Source organism: Neomonachus schauinslandi, chromosome 16 (assembly GCF_002201575.2).
Source record: "Neomonachus schauinslandi chromosome 16, ASM220157v2, whole genome shotgun sequence".
Lineage (NCBI taxonomy): Eukaryota > Metazoa > Chordata > Mammalia > Carnivora > Phocidae > Neomonachus > Neomonachus schauinslandi.
In genome coordinates, this window is record NC_058418.1 from 54,630,507 (window position 1) to 54,652,430 (window position 21,924).

At 46.6% G+C, this 21,924-nt stretch overlaps 1 protein-coding gene across 1 annotated transcript in view; it reads left to right on the plus strand.

The window, feature by feature from the left end:
• The window catches only part of CDH13 (cadherin 13), a 1,026,047-nt gene that overhangs the window by 975,979 nt on the left and 28,144 nt on the right, over positions 1 to 21,924 (plus strand). The window contains exon 17 of the mRNA XM_044921967.1: positions 19,700 to 19,842. Coding sequence (XP_044777902.1) covers positions 19,700 to 19,842 — 143 coding nt within the window. The remainder of the gene's footprint in view (positions 1 to 19,699; positions 19,843 to 21,924) is intronic.

The following is a 21,924-nucleotide window of genomic DNA, read 5'->3' on the forward strand; positions in this document are numbered from 1 at the left end:
AAAAAAAAAAAAAAAAAAAAAAAAAGAGAGCAGAAGCCATGGGGTACCTGGGTGGCTCAGTCGGTTATAGCATCTGACTCTTGGTTTCGGCTCAAGTCATGATCTCAGGGTCATGGGATTGAACCCCACATGGGGCTCCACACTCAGTGGGGAGTCTGCTGGAGTTTCTCTCTGCTCCCCCCCACTCGCTCTGTCTTGAAAATAAATAAATAAATCTTTAAAAAGAGAGAGAGAGCACACAGCAGCCTGTCATCGTATTAGAAATGCCCCAAAACAGAAGGTACTTGATGGAGAGCAAAGGGGAGGCTCTTGTAGAGAACCGTGCCTTCGGTTTTGACTATTTACAAACATGTTGAGGTTCTCCAGGCAGAAATGGTGGGTTCTCTAGAGGTGGATTTAACCGGTATTTTTTTCCCCTCCTGAGAATGATTTTTGGCATGGGGATGAGTCGAGGTGCCGACCGTCCTGGCTGGAGGCACATGGGCACGGGTCGGCACGGGGCTCAGAACCCCAAACTCCTGCCCCCACCATGCCCTCATCCAGCTCACGCGCTCTGAATCATGAGTCCTTGGAGGACAGGGACCACCAACAACCCTTGTCTAAAGAAGCTAGGGAGCAGAGCGGAAAAGGGTCTCTGACCATGAACTGATTTAAAGTGGGGACCAAAATCCAACGCAAAACTAAAAAAGAAGAGACTTGATGTAGATCTTATTTGGGGGCAGAGGAATGGTGAAAATAGGTTTGTTTCTAAGTTCGTTTTAACCCCTACCATAAGCTCTTCTCAAGGTGCACACAGATGAACCAACTGATGCTTTGCCTTGGACGTAACTTTTCCAGTAACATCCCATGACGGTACACGGCCACACTCCGCACTCCCCTGGCACGGCCCATTCATAAAGAGGTGTCCTTCCAAGCCATCCGAGGGCTCCATCCATTTTCCACTCGCCTAGTCCTTGCTCCTCAAACCCCTCTTTCGCAAGGCCCCTATAAGCGGAATCTCCTTTCTCTTCCACTGTTGACTGGCTTCTCTTTGCTCCTTCCTGCCTTGTCCTGGGCTTACTCAGGTCCCTACACTGCCCCGCACGGCTGGCGCCTCCTCCTGGCCCCTGCGTCTTTTGTGAGATTAGCAGTGGTCCTTCGTGCTGGATTTGTGTTGTGTTGGATGCTTCTGGGCACTGGGGCTGACTCACTAAGGCTGCGGACCACGGTTCAGCAGGGGTGGGTGTTAGAGACCGTGGTGGATGTGGCCAGGCGTCCACTCACGACACAGCCAGTGGAATACCCAGATGATGAGCAATCCCCGCAGGCCTTGTTCACATTTGCATTCCCAGGCCCAGAAACACAGTGAAAGAAGACAAATCCTAATGAGCACGGAAGGTCAACAAATGGGTGAATAGCCTCACACTGAGGAAAGCTTACATTCTACCAACTTGTACCCAACTCCCAAGTCATCCTGTTAGTTTCTGAGTGCAGTCTCTAGTGCTTGGGAAAAACCACCCGACGTGGACACATGGAGGCAGGAAATTTAACCCGGCCCTGACCGTGCATGCGAGCCAGGCTTGATCTTGTTAATGATGAAATTAGTAACAGTGATCACGATAAATTAATAATGGAAGCCATCTTGTGGCTGCGTTTTTAAAGCCATCTGTTTAAGACTTTTACCCACATTGGAGATGTTAACCTGTGTTTTCATCTAGAGCTGAGAAGTGTGTCCTTGCATTTCAGAAATCTTGAGTTTCTGAGGTCCCAGCTTTAGTTATTATATCAGGGTCCCAGTTTCCCGACTTTTCCAATGTTGTTAAATCTGTGGCTTTGCATGTTGACTCTAGTTTTCTGTATTTCTCTCTATTTCCCTGCGATCAATTTGGCCTGAAGCAATAATGCGAGGCCCCTTAAAGACATCCATAAGCAGCGAACAGCGCTCGGAGGGCTTGGCCCCATTTTTCAATAACTGCTGTGTTTGTGCAGGCTTCAAAACTGGGACGGGGGCAAGGGCAGGGTGGGGGACCTCGTGCTTAATCTTTGGAATAAGTTTGCAAATGGAGATGAAGCCCCAGCTAGAAAGAGCCCCATCACAGCAACGTCCTGTTGCAGGCCCATTGGGGGCCTCAAGCAAGAGTGCAGGCATGAGCTTTGCTGGGAGAAGCACAGAGCAGACCCGCCTCGCCCAAGCAGCTGGCAAAGGCGCATCAGAGATGACGTGCATGATGACTGGCAAGAGGCAGATTCCCCAGGGGCGTTAGCTCCCTTCGGTCGTGGGGAAGGCTCGATGCATGCAGGGCTCACAACTGAGGGGCAGGTCGGGAGTGGACGGGAAAGGGCTTTCCTGCAGGCGCCCCCCCCGAATTCATGAGAATCCCCTGCACACCCAGTAGCACGTTGTTCGCAGCATCCGGCCCCTCTCTCCCCGTTGGTGAAAGCAGAGCATGCCTGAGAGCATCTGTGGTGTAGAATAAATCATGTTCAGACCTGTTATTACAAACTCTCCATCACGGCTGAGCTGTTTGTCCCAGTGGCAGCTCTCAGTCTAACTTAAAAGTTGTCAGGATTCGCTTCTGAATCGAAGAACAGTCTAAGCCCAGGTTATTTGAGAATTTCTAGAGATGAACATATTAAATTCACACACATGGACGATATTATGTTAAGCCTTTCTTGAACATGTATGATGTTTTTATAAACAAATCGGATTTTCAGAAAAGGTTATGTCAGTTTAATAGTTTGGGGGTTGTGTGTGTGTCTGTGTAAAAGAGAGTTTGGGGTTTTTCTTAGGAAATGTTACCATCTAGTTCCAAGTGTGATGGAGTTGCCAGTCCCTTCTAAAGAAAGCCCAACCGCAGGATGCAGCCGGAGGGTTTCAGCTCCCAGTTTGGTCATTACGCGTGGAACGGTGGCTCTCAAGCTTTGGTCCGCCAGAACCAGCAGGGGGGCGTGGTAGAAATGAAGAGGCCCTATCACACTCAACAAGGCCGTAACTCTGATAGAGGCCAAAATTGGAGAGTCTATGGCCTAGGAAAATTTCCAACCCTCATAGGCTATTTGTAAGGCAAACCAAAAATAGAAACAATGTTCAGGAAGACAGATCTGCATTGGGGCCACCATTCTGCCACTGAAAAGCCACATGAGGGGGCACCTGGCTGGTGGGGGCACCCAGTTGGCTGCGTCTGTAGAACATGTGACTCTTGATCTTGGGGTCATGAGTTCGAGCCCCATGCTGGGCGTGGAGCCTGCTTAAAAAGAATAAATGAATGAATGAATGAATGAAATATTTTCTTTTAAAAAAAAAAAAGAAGAAGAAGAAGAAGGTAGCAGGAGGAGAAGAATGAAGCAGGGGAAATCAGAGGGGTAGACGAACCATGAGAGACGATGGACTCTGAAAAACAAACAGGGTTCTAGAGGGGAGGGGGGTGGGCGGAAGGGTTAGCCTGGTGGTGGGTATTGAGGAGGGCACGTTCTGCATGGAGCACTGGGTGTTATGCACAAACAATGAATCATGGAACACTACATCTAAAACTAATGATGTAATGTATGGGGATTAACATAAGAATTTAAAAAAATGTAAAAAAAATAAAATGAGACAGTCTTCAACACTATCATATATATTAGAAAAAAAAAAAAGAAATATTTTCTTTTAAAGCCACATGACATGGGCAAGGTGCTGCCAGCCCACTCTGAGCCTCTGTTTCCTCCTCTGGAAAGTGAGGGTGATAATGTCTGCCTCCCGGGTTGATGGGCAGTGACAGGCAATGATGTGCCTACATTGTGTGGCACTTCCTTGGTGATCATTGAATGTGGACTTCCGGTTCTAGATGCAGCAGAAAATAAATATGGAAAATAGAAAAACTTCCACGGCACACAATGTGTCACGTGGAGGAGACTACGTTTGCCACCCTTGCTATGCATGTCATTAAATAAACATCCGTGCAAGTACCAATTGAGATCCTCCCTCCCTGCTGGAGTATGAGTTCCGAAAAAACAGGGGACCCTCATGCTGCATACTCCAAACCACGCTTGGTGTCTGGCACATGAGGCGCTCAGTAAATATTTATTCAACAAGTGAGTGAACAGTATGGTCACGTTAAAACGTACATGTGTGCGTGCGTATATCTAAACATAGGCTGGAAGCCTCCAGACCAGAGTTGTAATAGTGCCTGTTTGTGGAGATAGATGAGGATGATTTTAATTTGATTCTTTCTGCTTATCTGTGTTGCCCGACTTTTCTGTGGTGAACACAGAAGACCTAATCAGTGCATCCTTACGTAAACACAAGAAGGGTTGAAGCCACCTACCCCCTTGCCTACAAAACATGTTCCTTCATGGACTTCCAGCTTCCTTAGATATTTGGTCTCTAGAACTAAAATGGTTGTAGGAGAAATAGGAATTAAACGATTTCTTTTTTTTTTTTTTAAAGATTTTATTTATTTATTCATGACAGACAGAGAGAGAGAGAGAGAGAGGCAAAGGGAGAAGCAGGCTCCCAAGGAGCAGGGAGCCCGATGCGGGACTCGATCCCAGGACCCTGAGATCATGACCTGAGCCGAAGGCAGACGCTTAACCATCTGAGCCACCCAGGTGCCCGGAATTAAACGATTTCTAAAAATAAGTAGAATTTCTTTTGCTCTGCCAGTTTCCCTGTTCTGAGCATGGACCATGCAGTAAACCGTAAACACAGCAGGCCTGAGACTGGTCTCCAGAAAGGCCTGCTTCCTGGGTTGGTACTTGGATTTCTGGAGGGTTCTCACCACACTAGGTGAGAAGAGCGGTGGTTCCCTGTGCCTCAAGTGTTTGTGCAAACAGATAGGGCTTGTGCTGAGCAGCTACTTTCCTTCTGGAAATCAGGGATTCTGCTATGTGCCGGGCAGGGGGTGCCTACATGACCAGCCCCCCAGGAAAACCCCAGGCCCTGGGATCCCTAGTGAGCCGCCGTGGTGCACAGCACTTTACAACACGTTGCTGGGGAACTGAGTGTGTCCGGTGTGACCCCCACGAGAGGGCTCTGGAAACTGGCACCTGCCCCCCGCCCCTCACCGACTTTGCTCTATGTGCCTGTCCCTTTGCTGGTCTTGCTCTGCATCCTCTCGATGTAATAAATCTTAGCCACAAGTGTGACATCTTGAGTCCTATAGGTGCTCCTAGTGAGTCACTGAGCCTGCGGGTCATCTTTGGGACCCCCGACACGCCTAGCTGAGTCCCTGCTGACAGCATGTAGGAGGTCTGAGCCCACTGAAAGGACATCTGGAGCAGCATTTACATTGGAGTTTGGCTGCATTGAGAGAGATGGTCTAGAGGCCCCTTGAGAGGGAGGTCTGTCTATGGGGAGGAATGGACGGGCACCTCGGGACCAAATTCCTTTAGAATTCTGGATCATGCAGGTACAGGCCAGTCAAAGCATGTTGAAGAAGGCTTGTACTTTCTTTCATTCATTCAACAACCGAGTACCTACTCCGTGTGTGCTGGCACTCCTCTAGGTACGAGACACAGAGAGTTGAGTAAGATCTGTGCGTTCACTGCCCCAAGGAGCTCACACTGGAAGCTGGGGATCCAGCCAGGTGAGGAGATGGGCTTCACAGAGAGCTTTCACAGTGGTCTCGGTGTTTGGGCTGAGACCTCAGCGTTGACAAGACACACATGAGGACATGTGAGGGAACCACATTCCATGAGGCACATGGAAAATCTTGAGGCTACAATGAATTTGGTGCTTTCAAAGAACAAAAGGAAGCCCGTGTACGTACAGCTTTGGGAGGGCAAGGGAAGAGTTTGGAAATGAGTGTAGGGAGTTAGGGCCTTGGAGTCATGGCTAGGAGCTTGGATTTCGTTCTATGCCCAATGGAAAGCCATTGGGGGATCGTGAGCAAGGGACTCACACAGTATGGTATAAAACTGAAAACACCCTGGTCGCTGTTTGGAGAATGGATTGTGCATTGTTTATTGTCATGGTAGGGGTCAGAATGTCTGGATGGAACCAACCAAGCCTTGCCTATGGGCTGTCTGAAGATGGCAGCCTCCAAGAGAATAGGATGGTCAGAATTGGAATCTGGTAGAGCCTCATGCAGGATGAGCACGGGATTCCACCAGGGGACTCTGGGATCCCTGGGAGAGGGGGTCCAGGGAAGGGCTTAGAGGTGTCAACAGCTCCTCCCCTGTTCCCAGCTGTTACTTTGCCATGGAAGTCCACAGCCCCATGCTAGGCTAGGCAAAGTCTGTCCCCACCTTCCCTGCCCAGGCCGCTCCCTGGACAGCTCCTCTCGTCCACATCTGCTGGTGGTGGCATCCCCCCATCCCTGGAAGGTCCCTCCTGTTACTGAGACTGCTTTCTTTGGCTCCGGTGCCCTGGGTGCCCCCGGGCTCTCCACAAGCCCTGAACCATGAGGGGCTTCGGCTGCCTCACTGAAGTAGGATCCTCAGATTCACTGCCCCTTCAATCTGGTCTGTATGTTTTGTCAGGAGACTTGAAATAGGCCCTTTCCTTTGTACAGAGAGCCATAGTTACGTGAGCCGTTTGAAAACAGTGTGCTTCCTTCAGCTGGAAATTCTATTACTTTCTTGTTCTGTTTTTAAATAAAGTGGTTGATGGGAATCACCCAAGCAGGTATTCCATCTAATACAGGGGGCCCGCTGAGCTGGAATTAAGCAGGGAGCTGTGGGTACACCTCCTGTTTCCTTTCTTCCCTGTGGCTTTACAGGTAGTTTGCCTCCTTTGGTAGAAATATGAAATTCCTCTGTGTTCTTCCTTTTCTTGTTTTCCTCTTCCAGGCTCTCATAGTCTTTCCCATCCTTACTGAGTCCTCTTTGAGAGTGAACTAGTGTGGTTCGTATGTTGGCCCCGAAAAACCAACCTTCCCTACAGTACGTGATATCAGCCAGGATATTTCTGATGGTTCCCCAACTAGTGTTTGCTCTAGATCAGTGCTTCTCTGACCCTCGAGCATCTACAAAGCCCTGGGGATCGTGGACGGACTCCCTTTGACACGAGTCCCAACCCAAGTCCCCTCCCCCAGGTAATCCATGCTACCAGTCTGTAAATAGATGCCCAGGCCTCTCTGTGTGCATTTTCATATATGCTAATATGCCCAAGGGTCCAAAGCATTGGAAAGAAACCCAACTTCCTTGTTCTGAGTGGATAAGGAGTCAGTGGAATTTATTGGTCTAGTTTTTCCAAACAATCTAACATGCCATCTTTACCAAAGAGTACATTTCCAAACGTATATATGGATAGACATAAATGTAATTATATATAAAATATTTGTCCTGATTGATAGATCTCTATTTAACGAATATATATGGTAGATACATATTATATTAGGTATCTATACCCACATCTGTATCTGTCTGCCTGTATGTCTCCCTACCTACCTAACTTGCCCATTTCTGGTGCTCTAATGTGGCATTGATCCTCTGGGCTAATCCTGCACTGATAGCAATGTCTTACTTTGTCACATTTTTAAGTCTAATATAAAAGGAAGGCATGATAACCCATGTGGTTTGGGTATCTGTGCTGAACAACTGTGGATCCCCCATGTCACAGAAAGTGAACCCAAGAAGCTTACAGAAGGGACTCGTCAAACATTGGAGTCTCTCCCTCCTTCTACCACTACCTGGGCCCCACGAGGGCTGAGTCCGGCTCTGGAAATCCTTCAGGGTCAGTTCCTGGCCCTGGCCCCTGGCCTGGCAATTTCCTTCCCACTTGGCTGGGGCCCCACGGACAGTAAGCCTGCTTCCCAGGAGAGGTGCAGGGCCCAAGCATGATTAGAAGCGCCCAGCCCCGCTTCCCCATGCTGCCTGATCCTGCTAATCGGCCTGCCCTGTGTCTGCCAAGGCCGACAGCCAGAAGAGGACAAATCCCGACAAGCACTCGAGCAGCTCCTGTGCAGCTACATTACCGACTGAAATGAGTCCCAGTTTTAATTTGATTTTTCTTCCCCTGTAACAAGCAAAGTTCACATTACAGATAAATTGCCCGGAAATTCCAATTTAATAAGGCATGTGCATTTTTCAGGCCTAAAAGCATGGAAAACATCTTGCACGCTGGTATTTTTATACTAAAAGGTTTATTAAAAAGACAGCTTTGAAAATGTCAGGAATTTAGGGCGCCTGGGTGGCTCAGTTGGTTAAGCGACTGCCTTCGGCTCAGGTCATGATCCTGGAGTCCCTGGATCGAGTCCCGCATCGGGCTCCCTGCTCGGCAGGGAGTCTGCTTCTCCCTCTGACCCTCCCCCCTCTCATGTGCTCTCTCTCATTCTCTCTCAAATAAATAAATAAAATCTTTAAAAAAAAAAAAAGAAAATGTCAGGAATTTACATAGAGTGTCTGGTGAGTTGGTCAGAAGGGCTGATTTGATGAAAGGGCCCATCACCCGGGAAGCGGAAAAGCAGGTTGGCTGGTGGTCCCAGCTGCTCTCCCCTCTGGGGTAGGATGCTCTGGGGTGGGGGAAAATCACACCGACACTCAGGGCCTTGCCCCCAGCTCTTGGCTTCCATGCATGGGCACAATATAATAATGCAAGGTTGGGCACTCGGGAGTGCTCAGGAATGGGGGTGCCCCCTGTCCCTCTCTGTCCGTGGCTGGGATTCTGAGTAGAAGCAGCAAGCTGGCATCATGGAGACCCAGGACACAGGCATGCGTCCCCAAGGTCTCTAATGGGAAGAGACACCCAACAAAGTAAAATAACTACTAGAGGGAAACAGAATTAAAGGCCGTGAGAAAATACAAGTAAATAGCAACAGCAACGGATACCTGATTTTTTTATAAATTTTTTTTTTTTTTTGAGAGAGAGAGAGAGAGAGAGAGAGTGCACGCAAGTGAGGGGAAGGGCAGGGGGAGAAGGAGAGAGAATTTTAAGCAGGCTCCAAGGCCAACACAGAGCCTGACATGGGGCTCGATCTCACAACCCTAAGGTCATGACCTGAGCCGAAATTGGAGTCAGACGCTTCAGCGACCGAGCCACCCAGGTGACCCTACCTGATTATTTTTTTAAGGAAGGAAAACAGTGAGTAGCTATTGTGTGAAACCCTCAGGCCCTTGCTTTCTCTGGGAGGCTGATGGGGACGGGCCTAACTGCCCTGGGCATCGTTCCTACGGGACAGCCTCCGAGTTAATGTCTGAACTCTCCGCATCCAAGATGTTGGTACGATGTTCATTGTACCAGGAAACTGTAGCATCATGAGATCAAAACCATGACTAGGGAGAAACAAAGAGTGTGGTTTCTTTGCCAACATGAAAGGCTAGATAATTTAATTCCGTTTTTATTTATATTCTAAACTCTGATTTGAGTAATCAGGGAGTAAAATACAGTCCCTTTAAATTTTTCATTGTTTCACATACATGGAACTACCACAAATCACTCCTGGATCAACTGCGAACTTGGTACCTGGTAATCAGGAAATACATGCTACCTTTCTTTGCATTTCCCATTTCTGTGATTGTTGCAACCAACAGAGGAAGGATGCAACCGTATGTCCTGGGTGTCACCAGGGGCCAGACGATCTACCTGGCCCCGGGGAACTCGGAACGGCCAACACCTGGCCCTGAGCATGAGTAACACACTACACCTGCTTCAGGCACAGTGCCTGCGATCCTGCACACCCGTGTGGAATTCCAGCTGTGCTGCTCTGGGAAAGTTGCTAAGCCCCTCTGAATCTTGGTTATCTCACCTTTAAAACAGGGATGATACCAACTTCATCTGGTTGTTGGGAACCACAGAAATGAATGTGGTGCCAAGTGAAGAGTTTGGCCCAGGGCCCTGGTACAGTCCACTCGAACCTCATCCTGACATCACCAGACACAGAGTTTGGTGAAGGCAGCAGACCTACAAGGGTCCTTATGACGCTCCAAAAGGCCTTTGAGTCTAGGTTCGTGCCCAGCAAGGGCCCAGAGGAGGAAGTGACTACCTCTAACCGGGGGCCTCTTACAGAGTGACCTGGAGGAGGCATTTCGGCCCCGTCTTAGAAGACAGGAGTTTGCACGGGGCGCCTGAGTGGCTCAGTCATTTAAGCATCTGCCTTCGGCTCAGGTCATGATCCCAGGGTCCTGGGATCGAGCCCCGCATCGGGCTCCCTGCTCGGCAGGAAGCCTGCTTCTTCCTCTCCCACTCCCCCTGCTTGTGTTCCCTCTCTCGCTGTATCTTTCTCTGTCAAATAAATAAATAAAATATTAAAAAAAAAAAAAAAAGAAGACAGGAGTTTGCAGGTAGAGACGTAAATTGCTATCGAAATGAAAGACAGGTGTTTTTAAAGTGGTTCATTCTCGTGAGTAATGCATTTCTTGTTTTTGAGATATAAGGAAATGATTATTGAGGCAGCAAGGGAGTGTGGGAAAAACATTAGCCCCACTCATTCCGCCTGTCCTCCTCACCACTGTTTCACTACAGAACGCCATCTCCCCCGGGCCCCGCTGAGTCGGGGCTCCCAAAACATTCCAGGGGACAGTGCGGATCCCATACTGGACCGGACCCCAGGGGACCACGATGACACATCAGCGGTCCGACTCGCTCTGCTGGGAGCCACACACTTCGTGCCAGGCCCCACCCGGCCCTCACAGCTCCCCAGAGAGTCCTGGGATTCTCCTGCCTCCCCACAGAAACAGAGACAAGTAGCTCGACCAAGGTCACTGTGTGACAGTCCAGGTCTTTTTCACTCGGACGTCAATGCCTTTTCCTCCCCTGTGACACTGACAATGTACATGACCCTGCGTAGCCAGGGCAGAGGTTAAGAGCTGGCCCCTGGCACCAGACTGGGGTGCAAATCCCAACATAGCCACACACTCGCCCCTGACCTTGGGGAAGTGGTTTGTCTCTCTGAGTTGGTTTTTTGGTTTGTTTTTGCACTGGAATAACAGTTATTTTTTTCTTGGCAAAAAGTCAAATGGCATCTTTTTAAAAACAAAATAGAGCTTCTACTTAAGGGGCTTTTTTTTAATATTCAAGTAGATTTTAAATGATAGAAGTTCTATGAAAACTAAGAAATCTATAGCCTGGAGTTTAATAGAAAAAAAGTAAGACAATGAAAAGATGTATAGCATCCAGCATCTTCTCAGTTTCCCCATCTGTGAAATGGGAATAATCATATTACCAACCTCTCAGGGTTGATGTGAGGGCTGAAAGAGTAGATACAGCACACTCCCTGAAAAGTGCCTGGCGCATAGTAAACACTCAGTTTAGTGTTGGATGCTGCTGTTGATACTATTATTATTAAACGGGCACCGCAGCCCTGAGCCTGTTCTGGAGATACCAGACCCACCGCCTTGTAGGAAGCATTAGCAGGGCCCACTCCCTGGTGTTGCTCAGCAGTCCAGGGTCTGGCTCACCTACTTTGGCAAAATAAAAATTTGATTTGATGTGATAGACACACACAGAGGTGGTCGGGTCTGTTCACGTGACCCAAATTCACAAGGGACTGAAGAAAACCAGAGTCCTTCTCTCTGAACTAAAGTGAGACTGTTCTAGAGGTTCTTATTCCTCAGCTCCTTTCTCAAAGACCCAGGCTGACCACAGCCTCCCTGGGGTAACAATCACATTGCAAGGTCCCCAAAATTGCCTCCATGTCAGGGACAGCAGCTTCCCCTCTCCTCGGCCACACAGCTGTGGACAGCCCCTGGAGCCTCACCTCCGCAGGAAGAATCTAACCCATGACACCCGGAGTCATCCTCGTTCTATCCTCGGAGGTAACTGTTTCTCAAAATTCAGCCGGTGTCTTCTGACCGCCCTCCAGTAAGTTAGCTGGGAAGCAGCTTAGTGTGGGGGTTCAGAACAGGGGCTCTGGGCCCACATCCTGACTCTACGACCTTGGTAGCTCTATGGTGTGTGCTTCAGTTTCTTCATCCATAAGGGATATTACACCTACTGTATTAGGGTCCTCTTGGCACTGTAACAAACTGCCCTAACAGGTTACCCCAAACTGGGTGGGGCTGGAGATGTATTCTTCCCCAGTTCTGAAGGCTAAAAATCCAGAATCAGTCTCACCGGGCCAACAAGGTGGGCCACACTCCTCTGAAGACTCTAGGGGAGACTCCTTTGCAATAGTCCAGTCTCTACCTCCTGGTCATGTGGGATTCTCCTTTCTTCTCTGTGTCTCAGATCTCTCTCTGCTTCCGTCTTATAAGGATATCCGAGGCTCCATGTTGCGCAGGAATCCAAAAGCCCCTCCCCACCTTAAGATCCTCCCCTCAATTAGACCTTCAGAGTTTGTGCCATATAAGGGAACGTTCACGGGTCCCCAGGATTAGGATGTGGACATCTTTTCCACTGTGAAGACTGGGATGGTAATTTACCCCAAACTCGTATTGGTTAAATCAGGTTTGAAATGTTGTTAGACCAGGGCGCCTGGGTGGCTCAGTGGGTTAAGCAACTGCCTTCGGCTCAGGTCATGATCCTGGAGTCCCGGGATCGAGTCCCACATCGGGCTCCTTGCTCGGCGGGGAGTCGGCTGCTCCCTCTGCCCTCCCCCCCTCTCATGCTCTCTCTCTCTAATAAATAAATAAATAAATCTTAAAAAAAAAGAAAGAAAAGAAATGTTGTTAGAACCAAAGCCGGCCAGCTTATGGCAGAGATGATGGACTTCGGGCATCTTTACCTGACTGATGAGCCATCAGTTTCCGTGTCCCCTCAGGGACACATATTTCAAAGATTGGTGGGGAATGGCAGGAGAACACTGACCGGCAGCTCTCTGGCTCAAGTACAGAAGTGGTTGGAGCACCTGCCATGTGTCACTGGGACAGTCCCACATTACCCAACCCACTCAGTTCAAAGAAATCTGAGTCATATTCAGTTAGAGTCTCCCTGATAAATGGGATTTTGTCTGAACTTCTTAGAATGAGCATGGGGTACCTTTACAACAACCTCAAAAAATAGTAACATTTTAAAATTCTTTGATGGTTTCCCATCATCCAAAACCCAAACAGTGGCTCAGGTTCTTTATAATACGTCTCACTAAACTCCTATACCTTCAGTGTCCCCTAGAGAAGCTGTGTCCCAACCACAACCATCCACATTCTGGTACATAAATATTCATTCAGCAACTGTCTCTTGAGTGTTGTGTGTGTGCTAAGCAATGTTTTAGGAGCTGGGGTCATGACAGCAAACAGATATCCTTGCTTTTTTTTTTTTTTAATTTTATTATGTTATGTTAGTCACCATACAATACATCATTAGTTTTTGATGTGGTGATCCACGATCCATTGTTTCCATATAACACCCAGTGCTCCATGCAGTACGTGCCCTCCTTAATACCCATCACCGGGCTAACCAATCCCCCCTCCCCCCTCCCCTCTAAAATCCTGTTTGTTTCTCAGAATCCATAGTCTCTCATGGTTCATCTCTCCCTCCAATTGCCCCCCGCCCATTTTTCCCTTCCTTCTCCTAATGTCCTCCATGCTATTCCTTATGTTCCACAAATAAGTGAAACCATATGATAATTGACTTTCTCTGCTTGACTTATTTCACTTACCATAATCTCCTCCAGTCCCATCCATGTTGATGTAAAAGTTGGGTATTTATCCTTTTTGATGGCTGAATAATATTCCATTGTATATATGGACCACATCTTCTTTATCCATTCATCTGTTGAAGGGCATCTCGGCTCTTTCCACAGTTTGGCTATTGCGGACATTGCTGCTATGAACATTGGGGTGCATGTGGCCCTTCTTTTCACTACATCTGTGTCTTTGGGGTAAATACCCAGGAGTGCAATTGCTGGGTCATAGGGTAGCTCTATTTTTAAATTTTTGAGGAACCTCCACACTGTTTTCCAAAGTGGCTGTACCAACTTGCACTCCCACCAACAGTGTAAGAGGGTTCCCCTTTCTCCACAATCTCTCCAACATGTGTTGTTTCTTGCCTTGTCATTTTTTGCCATTCTAGCTGATGTAAGGTGGTATCTCAATGTGATTTTGATTTGAATTTCCCTGATGGCTAATGATGATGAACATTTTTTCATGTGTCTGTTAGCCATTTGTATGTCTTCTTCAGAGAAGTGTCTTTTCATATCTTCTGCCCACTTTTTGACTTGATTATTTGATTTTGGGTGTTGAGTTTGAGAAGTTCTTTATAGATCTTGGATACCAGCCCTTTATCTGTAGTGTCATTTGCAAATATCTTCTCCCATTCTGTGGGTTGCCTCTTTGTTTTGTTGACTGTTTCCTTTGGTGTGCAGAAGCTTTTTATCTTGATGAAGTCCCAAAAGTTCATTTTTGCTTTTGTTTCACTAGCTTTTGGAGATGTATCTTGAAAGAAGTTGCTGTGGCCGATGTCAAAGAGGTTACTGCCTATGTTCTCCTCTAGGATTTTGATGGATTCCTGTCTCACATTGAGGTCTTTCATCCACTTTGAGTTTATCTTTGTGTAGGGTGTTAGAGAATGGTCGAGTTTCATTCTTCTGCATGTGGCTGCCCAATTTTCCCAGCACGATTTATTGAAGAGACTGTCTTTTTTCCATTGCATGTTTTTTCCTGCTTTGTCAAAGATTATTTGACCATAGAGTTGAGGGTCCATATCTGGGTTCTCTCTTCTGTTCCATTGGTCTATATGTCTGCTTTTGTGCCAGTACCATGCTGTCTTGGTGATCACAGCTTTGTAATATAGCTTGAAATCGGGCAACGTGATGCCCCCAGCTTTGTTTTTCTTTTTCAACATTTCCTTGGCAATTCAGAGTCTTTTCTGATTCCATACAAATTTTAGGATTGTTTGTTCCAGCACTTTGAAAAATGTCATTTTTCAAAATGAATTTTGATTGGGATGGCATTGAAGGTATAGATTGTTCTGGGTAGCATAGACATTTTAACAATGTTTATTCTTCCGATCCATGAGCATGGAATATTTTTCCATCTTTTTGTGTCTTCTTCAATTTCTTTCATGAGTGTTTTGTAGTTCCTAGAGTATAGATCCTTTACCTCTTTGGTTAGGTTTATTCCGAGGTATCTTATGGTTTTTGGTGCTATTGTAAATGGAATCGTTTCTCTAATTTCTCTTTCTACAGTTGCGTTGTTAGTGTATAAGAAAACAACTGCTTTCTGTGCATTGATTTTGTATCCTGCCACATTACTGAATTGCTGTATGAGTTCTAGTAATTTGGGGGTGGAGTCTTTTGGGTTTTCCACATAAATTATCATATCATCTGTGAAAAGAGAGAGCTTGACTTCTTCTTTGCCAATTTGAATACCTTTTATTTATTTTTGTTGTCTGATTGCTGTTGCTAGGACTTCTAGTACTATGTTGAACAACAGTGGCAAGAGTGGGCATCCTTGACATGTTCCTGATCTTAAGGGAAAGGCTCTCAGCTTTTCCCCATTGAGGATGTTATTTGCTGTGGGTTTTTCATAGATGGATTTTATGAGCTTGAGGAATATTCCCTCTATCCCTATACTCTGAAGAGTTTTAATCAGGAAAGGATGTTGTATTTTGTCACATGCTTTTTCTGCATCAATTGAGAGGACCATATGGTTCTTCTCCCTCCTCTTATTAATGTGTTCTGTCACATTGATTGATTTGCGCATGTTGAACCACCCTTGCATCCCGGGGATAAATCCCACTTGGTCATGGTGGATGATCCTTTTAATGTATTGTTGGATCCTATTAGCTAGGATTTTGTTGAGGATTTTGGAATCCATATTCATCGGGGATATCGGTCTGAAATTCTCCTTTTTGATGGGGTCTTTGCCTGATTTGGGGATTAAGGTAGTGCTGGCCTCATAGAATGAGTTTGGAAGTTTTCCTTCTGTTTCTATTTTTTGAAACTACTTCAGTAGAATAGGTATTATTTCTTCTTTGAATGTTTGGTAGAATTCCCCAGGGAATCCATCAGGCCCAGGACTCTTGTTTTTTGGGAGGTTTTTGATCACTGCTTCAAGCTCATTACTGGTTATTGGCCTATTCAGGTTGTCAATTTCTTCCTGTTTCAGTCTTGGCAGCTTATAGATTTCCAGGAAGGCCTCCATTTCATCCAGATTGCTCAGTTTATTGGCATGTAGTTGTTGATAATAATTTCTAATAATTGTTTCTATTTCCTTGGTGTTAGTCGTGATCTCTCCCCTTTCATTCATAATTTTATTAATTTGGGTCCTTTCTTTCTTCTTTTGGATAAGTCTGGCCAGTGGTTTATTGATCTTATTCTTTCAAAGAACCAACTTCTAGTTTTGTTGATCTGATCTACTGTGTTTCTGGTTTCTAATTCATTGATTTCTGCTTTAATTTTAATTATTTCTCTTCTAATGCATGGCTTAGGCATCGTTTGTTGCTTTTTCTCTGGTTCTTTAAGGTGTAGAGTTAGTTGGTGAATTCGGAATTTTTCTATTTTTTTGAGTGAGGCTTGGATGGCTATGTATTTCCCCCTTAGGACCGCCTTTGCAGTATCCCATATGTTTTGGACCGATGTGTTTTCGTTCTCATTGATTTCCATGAATTGTTTAAGTTCTTCTTTGATTTCCTGGTTGACCCAAACATTCTTGAGCAGAGTGGTCTTTAGCTTCCAAGTGTTTGAATTTCTGCCAAATTTTTTCTTGTGATTGAGTTCCAGTTTTAAAGCATTGTTGTCTGAGAATATGCAGGGAATAACCTCAATCTTTTGGTATCAGTTGAGACCTGATTTGTGACCCAGTATATGGTCTATTCTGGAGAAAGTTCCATGTGCGCTCGAGAAGAATGAGTATTCTGTTGTTTTAGGGTGGAATGTTCTGTAAATATCTATGAGGTCCATCTGGTCCAATGTATCATTCAAAGCTCTTGTTCCCTTGTTGATTTTCTGCTTAGATGATCTGTCCATTGCTGAGAGTGGAGTGTTGAGGTCTCCTACAATTAACGTATTGTTATCAATATGACTCTTTATTTTGGTTAACAGTTGGCTTATGTAGATGGCTGCTCCCATGTTGGGGGCATAGATATTTACAATTGTTAGATCTTCTTGTAGGACATACCCTTTAAGAATGATATAGTGTCCTTCTATGTCTCTAATTACAGACTTTAGTTTAAAATCTAATTTGTCTGATATAAGAATTGCTACCCCAGCTTTCTTTTGAGGTCCGCTGGCATGGAAGATAGATCTCCATCCCTTCACTTTCAGTCTGGATGTATCTTTAGGTTCAAAATGAGTCTCTTGTAGACAGCATATGGATGGGTCCTGTCTTTTTATCCAGTCTGCTACCCTGTGCCGTTTTATGGGAGCATTTAGGCCATTCACGTTGAGAGTGATTATTGAAAGATATGAATTAATTGTCATCATGTTGCCTGTGAGGATGTTGTTTTTATAGATTGTCCCTGTAAATTTCTGTTGTAGATCACTCTTGGGGTCTTTCTCCTTTTATAGAACCCCCTTAATATTTTTTGCAGGGCCGGCTTAGTGGTCACATATTCTTTCAACTTCTGCCAGTCGTGGAAGCTCTGCATTCTCCATCCATTCTAAATGAAAGCCTTGCCGGATAAAGTATTCTTGGCTGCATGTTCTTCTCATTTGGTACCCTGGATATGTCTTGCCAGGCCTTTCTGGCTTGCCAGGTCTCTGTGGATAGGTCTGACGTTATTCTGATGTTCCTCCCTCTGTACGTAAGGAATCTCTTCCCCCTAACTGCCCTTAAGATGGTTTCCTTGGTTCTAAGATTTGCAAGTTTTACTATTACATGCTGGGGTGTTGGCCTGTTTTCCTTGATCTTGGGAGGGGTCCTTTCTGCCCCTAGGACCTGAATGTTTGTTTCATTCCCCCGATTAGGGAAGTTCTCAGCTATGATTTGCTCAAATACATCTTCTAGTCCTCTCTCTCTCTCCACTCCCTCCGGGATTCCAATTATTCTGACATTGGAACGCTTCATGGTGTCACTTATTTCTCTGATTCTATTTTCATGGATTCTGAGTTTTTTTTCCCTGGCCTCCTCTTTTCCCTTTTTATCTATTATATTGTCTTCCAGGTCGCTTATTCGTTCTTCTGCCTCAGTTACCCTAGCTGTTAAATTATCTAGATTGGATTGGATCTCATTGATAGCATTTTTAAGTTCTGCCAATTCAGCTTTCATTTCTGCCCTTAGAGACTCTGTGTTGTCATTAATTGATTTCTCCATTCTAGCCATTGTCTTCACAATTGCTAGCCTAAATTCCATCTCCGACATCTTGGTTATATCTGCATCCATTTGTAAATCTGCAGCATAAGTCATAATCTCTGAGTCTTTTCTATTTTGGGGGCTCGTCCTCCTAGTCATTCTGTTGATGGGTGTTTGAGGGAATGAATAGAGTCCAAATTATTGACCAGAACCCAAGCAAGATGCACCTGTTTTCTTGGGACCTTAGGGTTGCTGGCCTCTTGTTTTCCCAGCCTGTCTTCTGCGGGAGGGGCCTGCCGCACTGTTACTCATGCAACCCTGTTTGGGCGGAGTTGCCCTTCCCCCTGTGGTGGGGGATGGGCTCAGCGGGAATCAGTTTTGGGGGCTTTTGTTTTCTGGCAGCTTTCCCTGGCGGCTTTCTGTGTCTCTTCCGCAAGTCAGAGCAGAAGAGACCGTTTCCAACCCTCTGCCTCAGAGCAGAGAGACCTCAGTCTGTTCTTCAGTGAGCTCTCCAGGCCACACCGTCTCCGTTTCTGTCCGTGCTGCTATAAACTGCAGTGTCCTGGGTTGTGCGCCCTTCCACAGCGCTCCCAGTCCTGCCTCCAGGTCGGGGCACGTCTCTGCCCTTTGTGCTTCTAAAACCGCCAGCTGCTCCCAGTTCCGGTACGTGATTCTGCTGCCCAGGGTTTCCACCCCGGGGGCTGCAGTTCACAGGCGTGACCCCGCTGCTCCGGGTTTCCGGCCCGGGGGCTGCCCTAAAGTCCTTTCCCGGCCGCTACCACCCGGTCCCAGCGCACGAGGCTGTCACTCACCGGCAGTGTAGGATCCCCACGTCCGGGCACCCTTCCCGCTGCCATTTATCCTCCGATATCTGCCCACGGAATCAGCGCTCCCCACTTTGTACCTCGAAACCAACCGCCTGCGATATTCTGTTTGTAGAGATCCAGATCTTCTTACATCTCAGGCTGGTTTCATGGGTGCTCAGAGTGGTCTGGTAGATATCCAGCTCAATTCCAGGGACCAGTTGAAATAGGGTCCCCTACTCCTCTGCCATCTTTTTTCCAAAACCCAGATATCCTTGCTTTTGTGGAGCTTACATTCTAGTGAATCTCTCTGGTCCATGTGTTAATTTGTATTGTTCCCTCTTCCTGACTTGTCTGTCCTCTCCTTCTCTGACAACATCCCACCCTTTCCTGTGGTCTTGGTTCAGACACTGCATCTTCTGTGAGGTCCCCAGGGTGACCCTCTATCAGAGGTAATGGCCGTTTCCTCCAAGCATCCATGCGCCCTGCCCGTACTTTCATAGTGCTTCTCCTACAGGTCTGCACATGGGACACAAAACAGTAACTGTAATGATGTTTTGGATTTGCTTTAAGAATTATCTGGCACCGGGGCACCTGGGTGGCTCAGTCGGTTTAAGTGTCTGCTTTCGGCTCAGGTCATGATCTCAGGGTCCTGGGATCGAGCCCTGTGTTGGGCTCCCTGCTCAGCGGGGAGTCTGCTTCTCCCTCTCCTTCTTTGCTTACTCACTTTCTCATTCTCTCTCTCTCAAATAAATAAATAAAATCTTAAAAAAAAAAAAAAAGAATTATCTGGTACCTAGCATGGGAGCTTTTGCCCACTACTCAGTGAATATTTCTTGCATCTATTCTGAGTGTAGTCTGAATGTTGTTTGGGAAATTTTTTTCAGATACTCTGTTTACAAGGACCCAGCAGGCTGGCTGAATATTAACCCCATAAATGGGACCGTTGACACCACAGCCGTGCTGGACCGCGAGTCGCCATTTGTCCACAACAGCGTGTATACCGCCCTCTTCCTAGCAATCGACAGTGGTGAGTAATTTTTAAAATGTCACCAAGTGTATACTTTTCAGTTATAAATGCATTTTTACATTTTACATTTCTTCTGGTAACACCCGGAGGTGTTCTTGGGAAGAATATAAATGAGTGGAGGCAGGGAAGGCGAACATTTAAACATACAGTAGGTCAGTAATACCCCCAAATCCTGGAATTCTCTGGTCTTTGTCCAGTTAGAGGTCAGAGTGGTGAGCTCACTGCTTCATCTTAGGCAGGTGCCACAGCTACGAAGGCACACTGATGCCGTTCATCTTGGCGTCATGCTCTCGTCTGTGGGACGGTTCTTTCACTTAGGGCAAGTTGGAAGAAAGTCCCAGAGGACATCACCAAACTTGGTGGCTGAATTGTCCCACAGCTTTTACCCTGTTAGCACAGACGACCATGGAAAGACATCAGGTGCACTCAGCTAGGAGCTTCATAATCACAGAACAATGGCCGTTCATTCAAAAGCTACTAATGCAGCATCCACGTGCCAGAGTCTGTTCTAGATGCCAGGGATACAGCAGTGAACAAACAAGAATGACTATCCTCGTGCAGCTGATCCACTCATGGAGAAAGGAAGCAAATTGAGTAAAATACATAATATGCTTTTTGGGGAAAAGGGAAACATAGTATGTATGTATGAAACCAGGAAATGGAAAAAAGATAGCGGACAGCAGGGTGCTGCTGTTCTAAGGAGGCAGCCCTGGGGAGCCTCGCTGTGGCAGCAACATTTGAATAAAAACACAAAGGCAGTGGCTATGGGAGCCCTGAAGTTATCTAAGGGAAGGGCAAGGAGGCCACGAAGGCTGGACCAGAGAGAGCGGGTGGGACAGGCAGGGGGTTGGGATACAGATGGTGTGGCGTCACGTGGGCCCCACACCACCCTCCGCTTTTACTGTGGGTGAAACGGGACGCTGTGGCCGAGGGCTGATAGGGTGCAGTGTGACATGATCAATCATGCTGCCCTATTGAGATCAGACATGGGGGACAAGGGCACAAGTATGGAGACCTCTTAGGAGACGGGTGACAATCTAGGCATGAGGGTGGCTTGGGCTGATAATAGGGGAGGGGATGAGAAGAAGTCAGATTCAGACACAAAGCTAACAGGATCTGCCATTGGCTGAGATGGGGGGTCAGAGTTGGTTTCGGGGTGTGTTAAACACAGATGTCCATTGTGTCAAGCACACAAGAAATTTTGCTCTATTATTCCAAAAAGCTGAAGATTCGGTTTTGAGTCCCATATATCAAAGTGAATATTCACAGGGCCTTTGGCATGTGCCTTCGTTATACACAATAATGGGTAAACTTAGACTCTCAGACCCCGTCTCCATATGCTGGGCACTCACATGCACACCACCTATGAGATCATGTGTCTGAGAAGTGCACAATCAGGGTGGCATGCAGTAGGCAGAGAAGGCTTCACAATGAAGTCAACCTTTGAGTTTGGCCTCGAAGGACAGGTAGGATCTGGATAAGTGGCAGGAGAGGGGGTAGAGGTGCCTGAGAACACAGAGCAGAGGAATCAAAACTAGAAGGGAGTGTGGTATGGGTGGTAAGAGAGGGAAAGAGAAGAGCTGCATCCACTATGAGTGAACAAGTGGAAATCTATTCGGATGTATGTGGAAAAGTCGTATCTTCAAAGCATCTCAACAACCAGACAAGTCTTTTGATGGAGGCAGCAGCCGAAAGATTGTGTAAGTTCTTGAGGAGAAACTGCAGGATGAAATAGCCCACAGACACTCATCCACACACACTGTGCTTGACCCAGGAGACTCAGAGTTGAATAATGCATGGTCCTTGTGCTCTGTGCACTAATGAGTGATTTGGGGAGTTAGGCTGGTAAGCACAAGACCCCAGTGCAATGTCATAACTATTCTGATGGACTTAAGCCCAGAGGAGCCCCTTGTCCAGCCTTGGGGGTGGTCATAGGGAGCTTCTTGGTTAAGGGGATAAAGATAAGTTGAGAAAAGGTAATGCATTTTTGTAATTCCATTCCCATTTTTTAAAAATTTTAATGCCAGTATAGTTAACATACGGAGTAATAGTAGTTCCATGTGTACAGTATAATGATTCAAC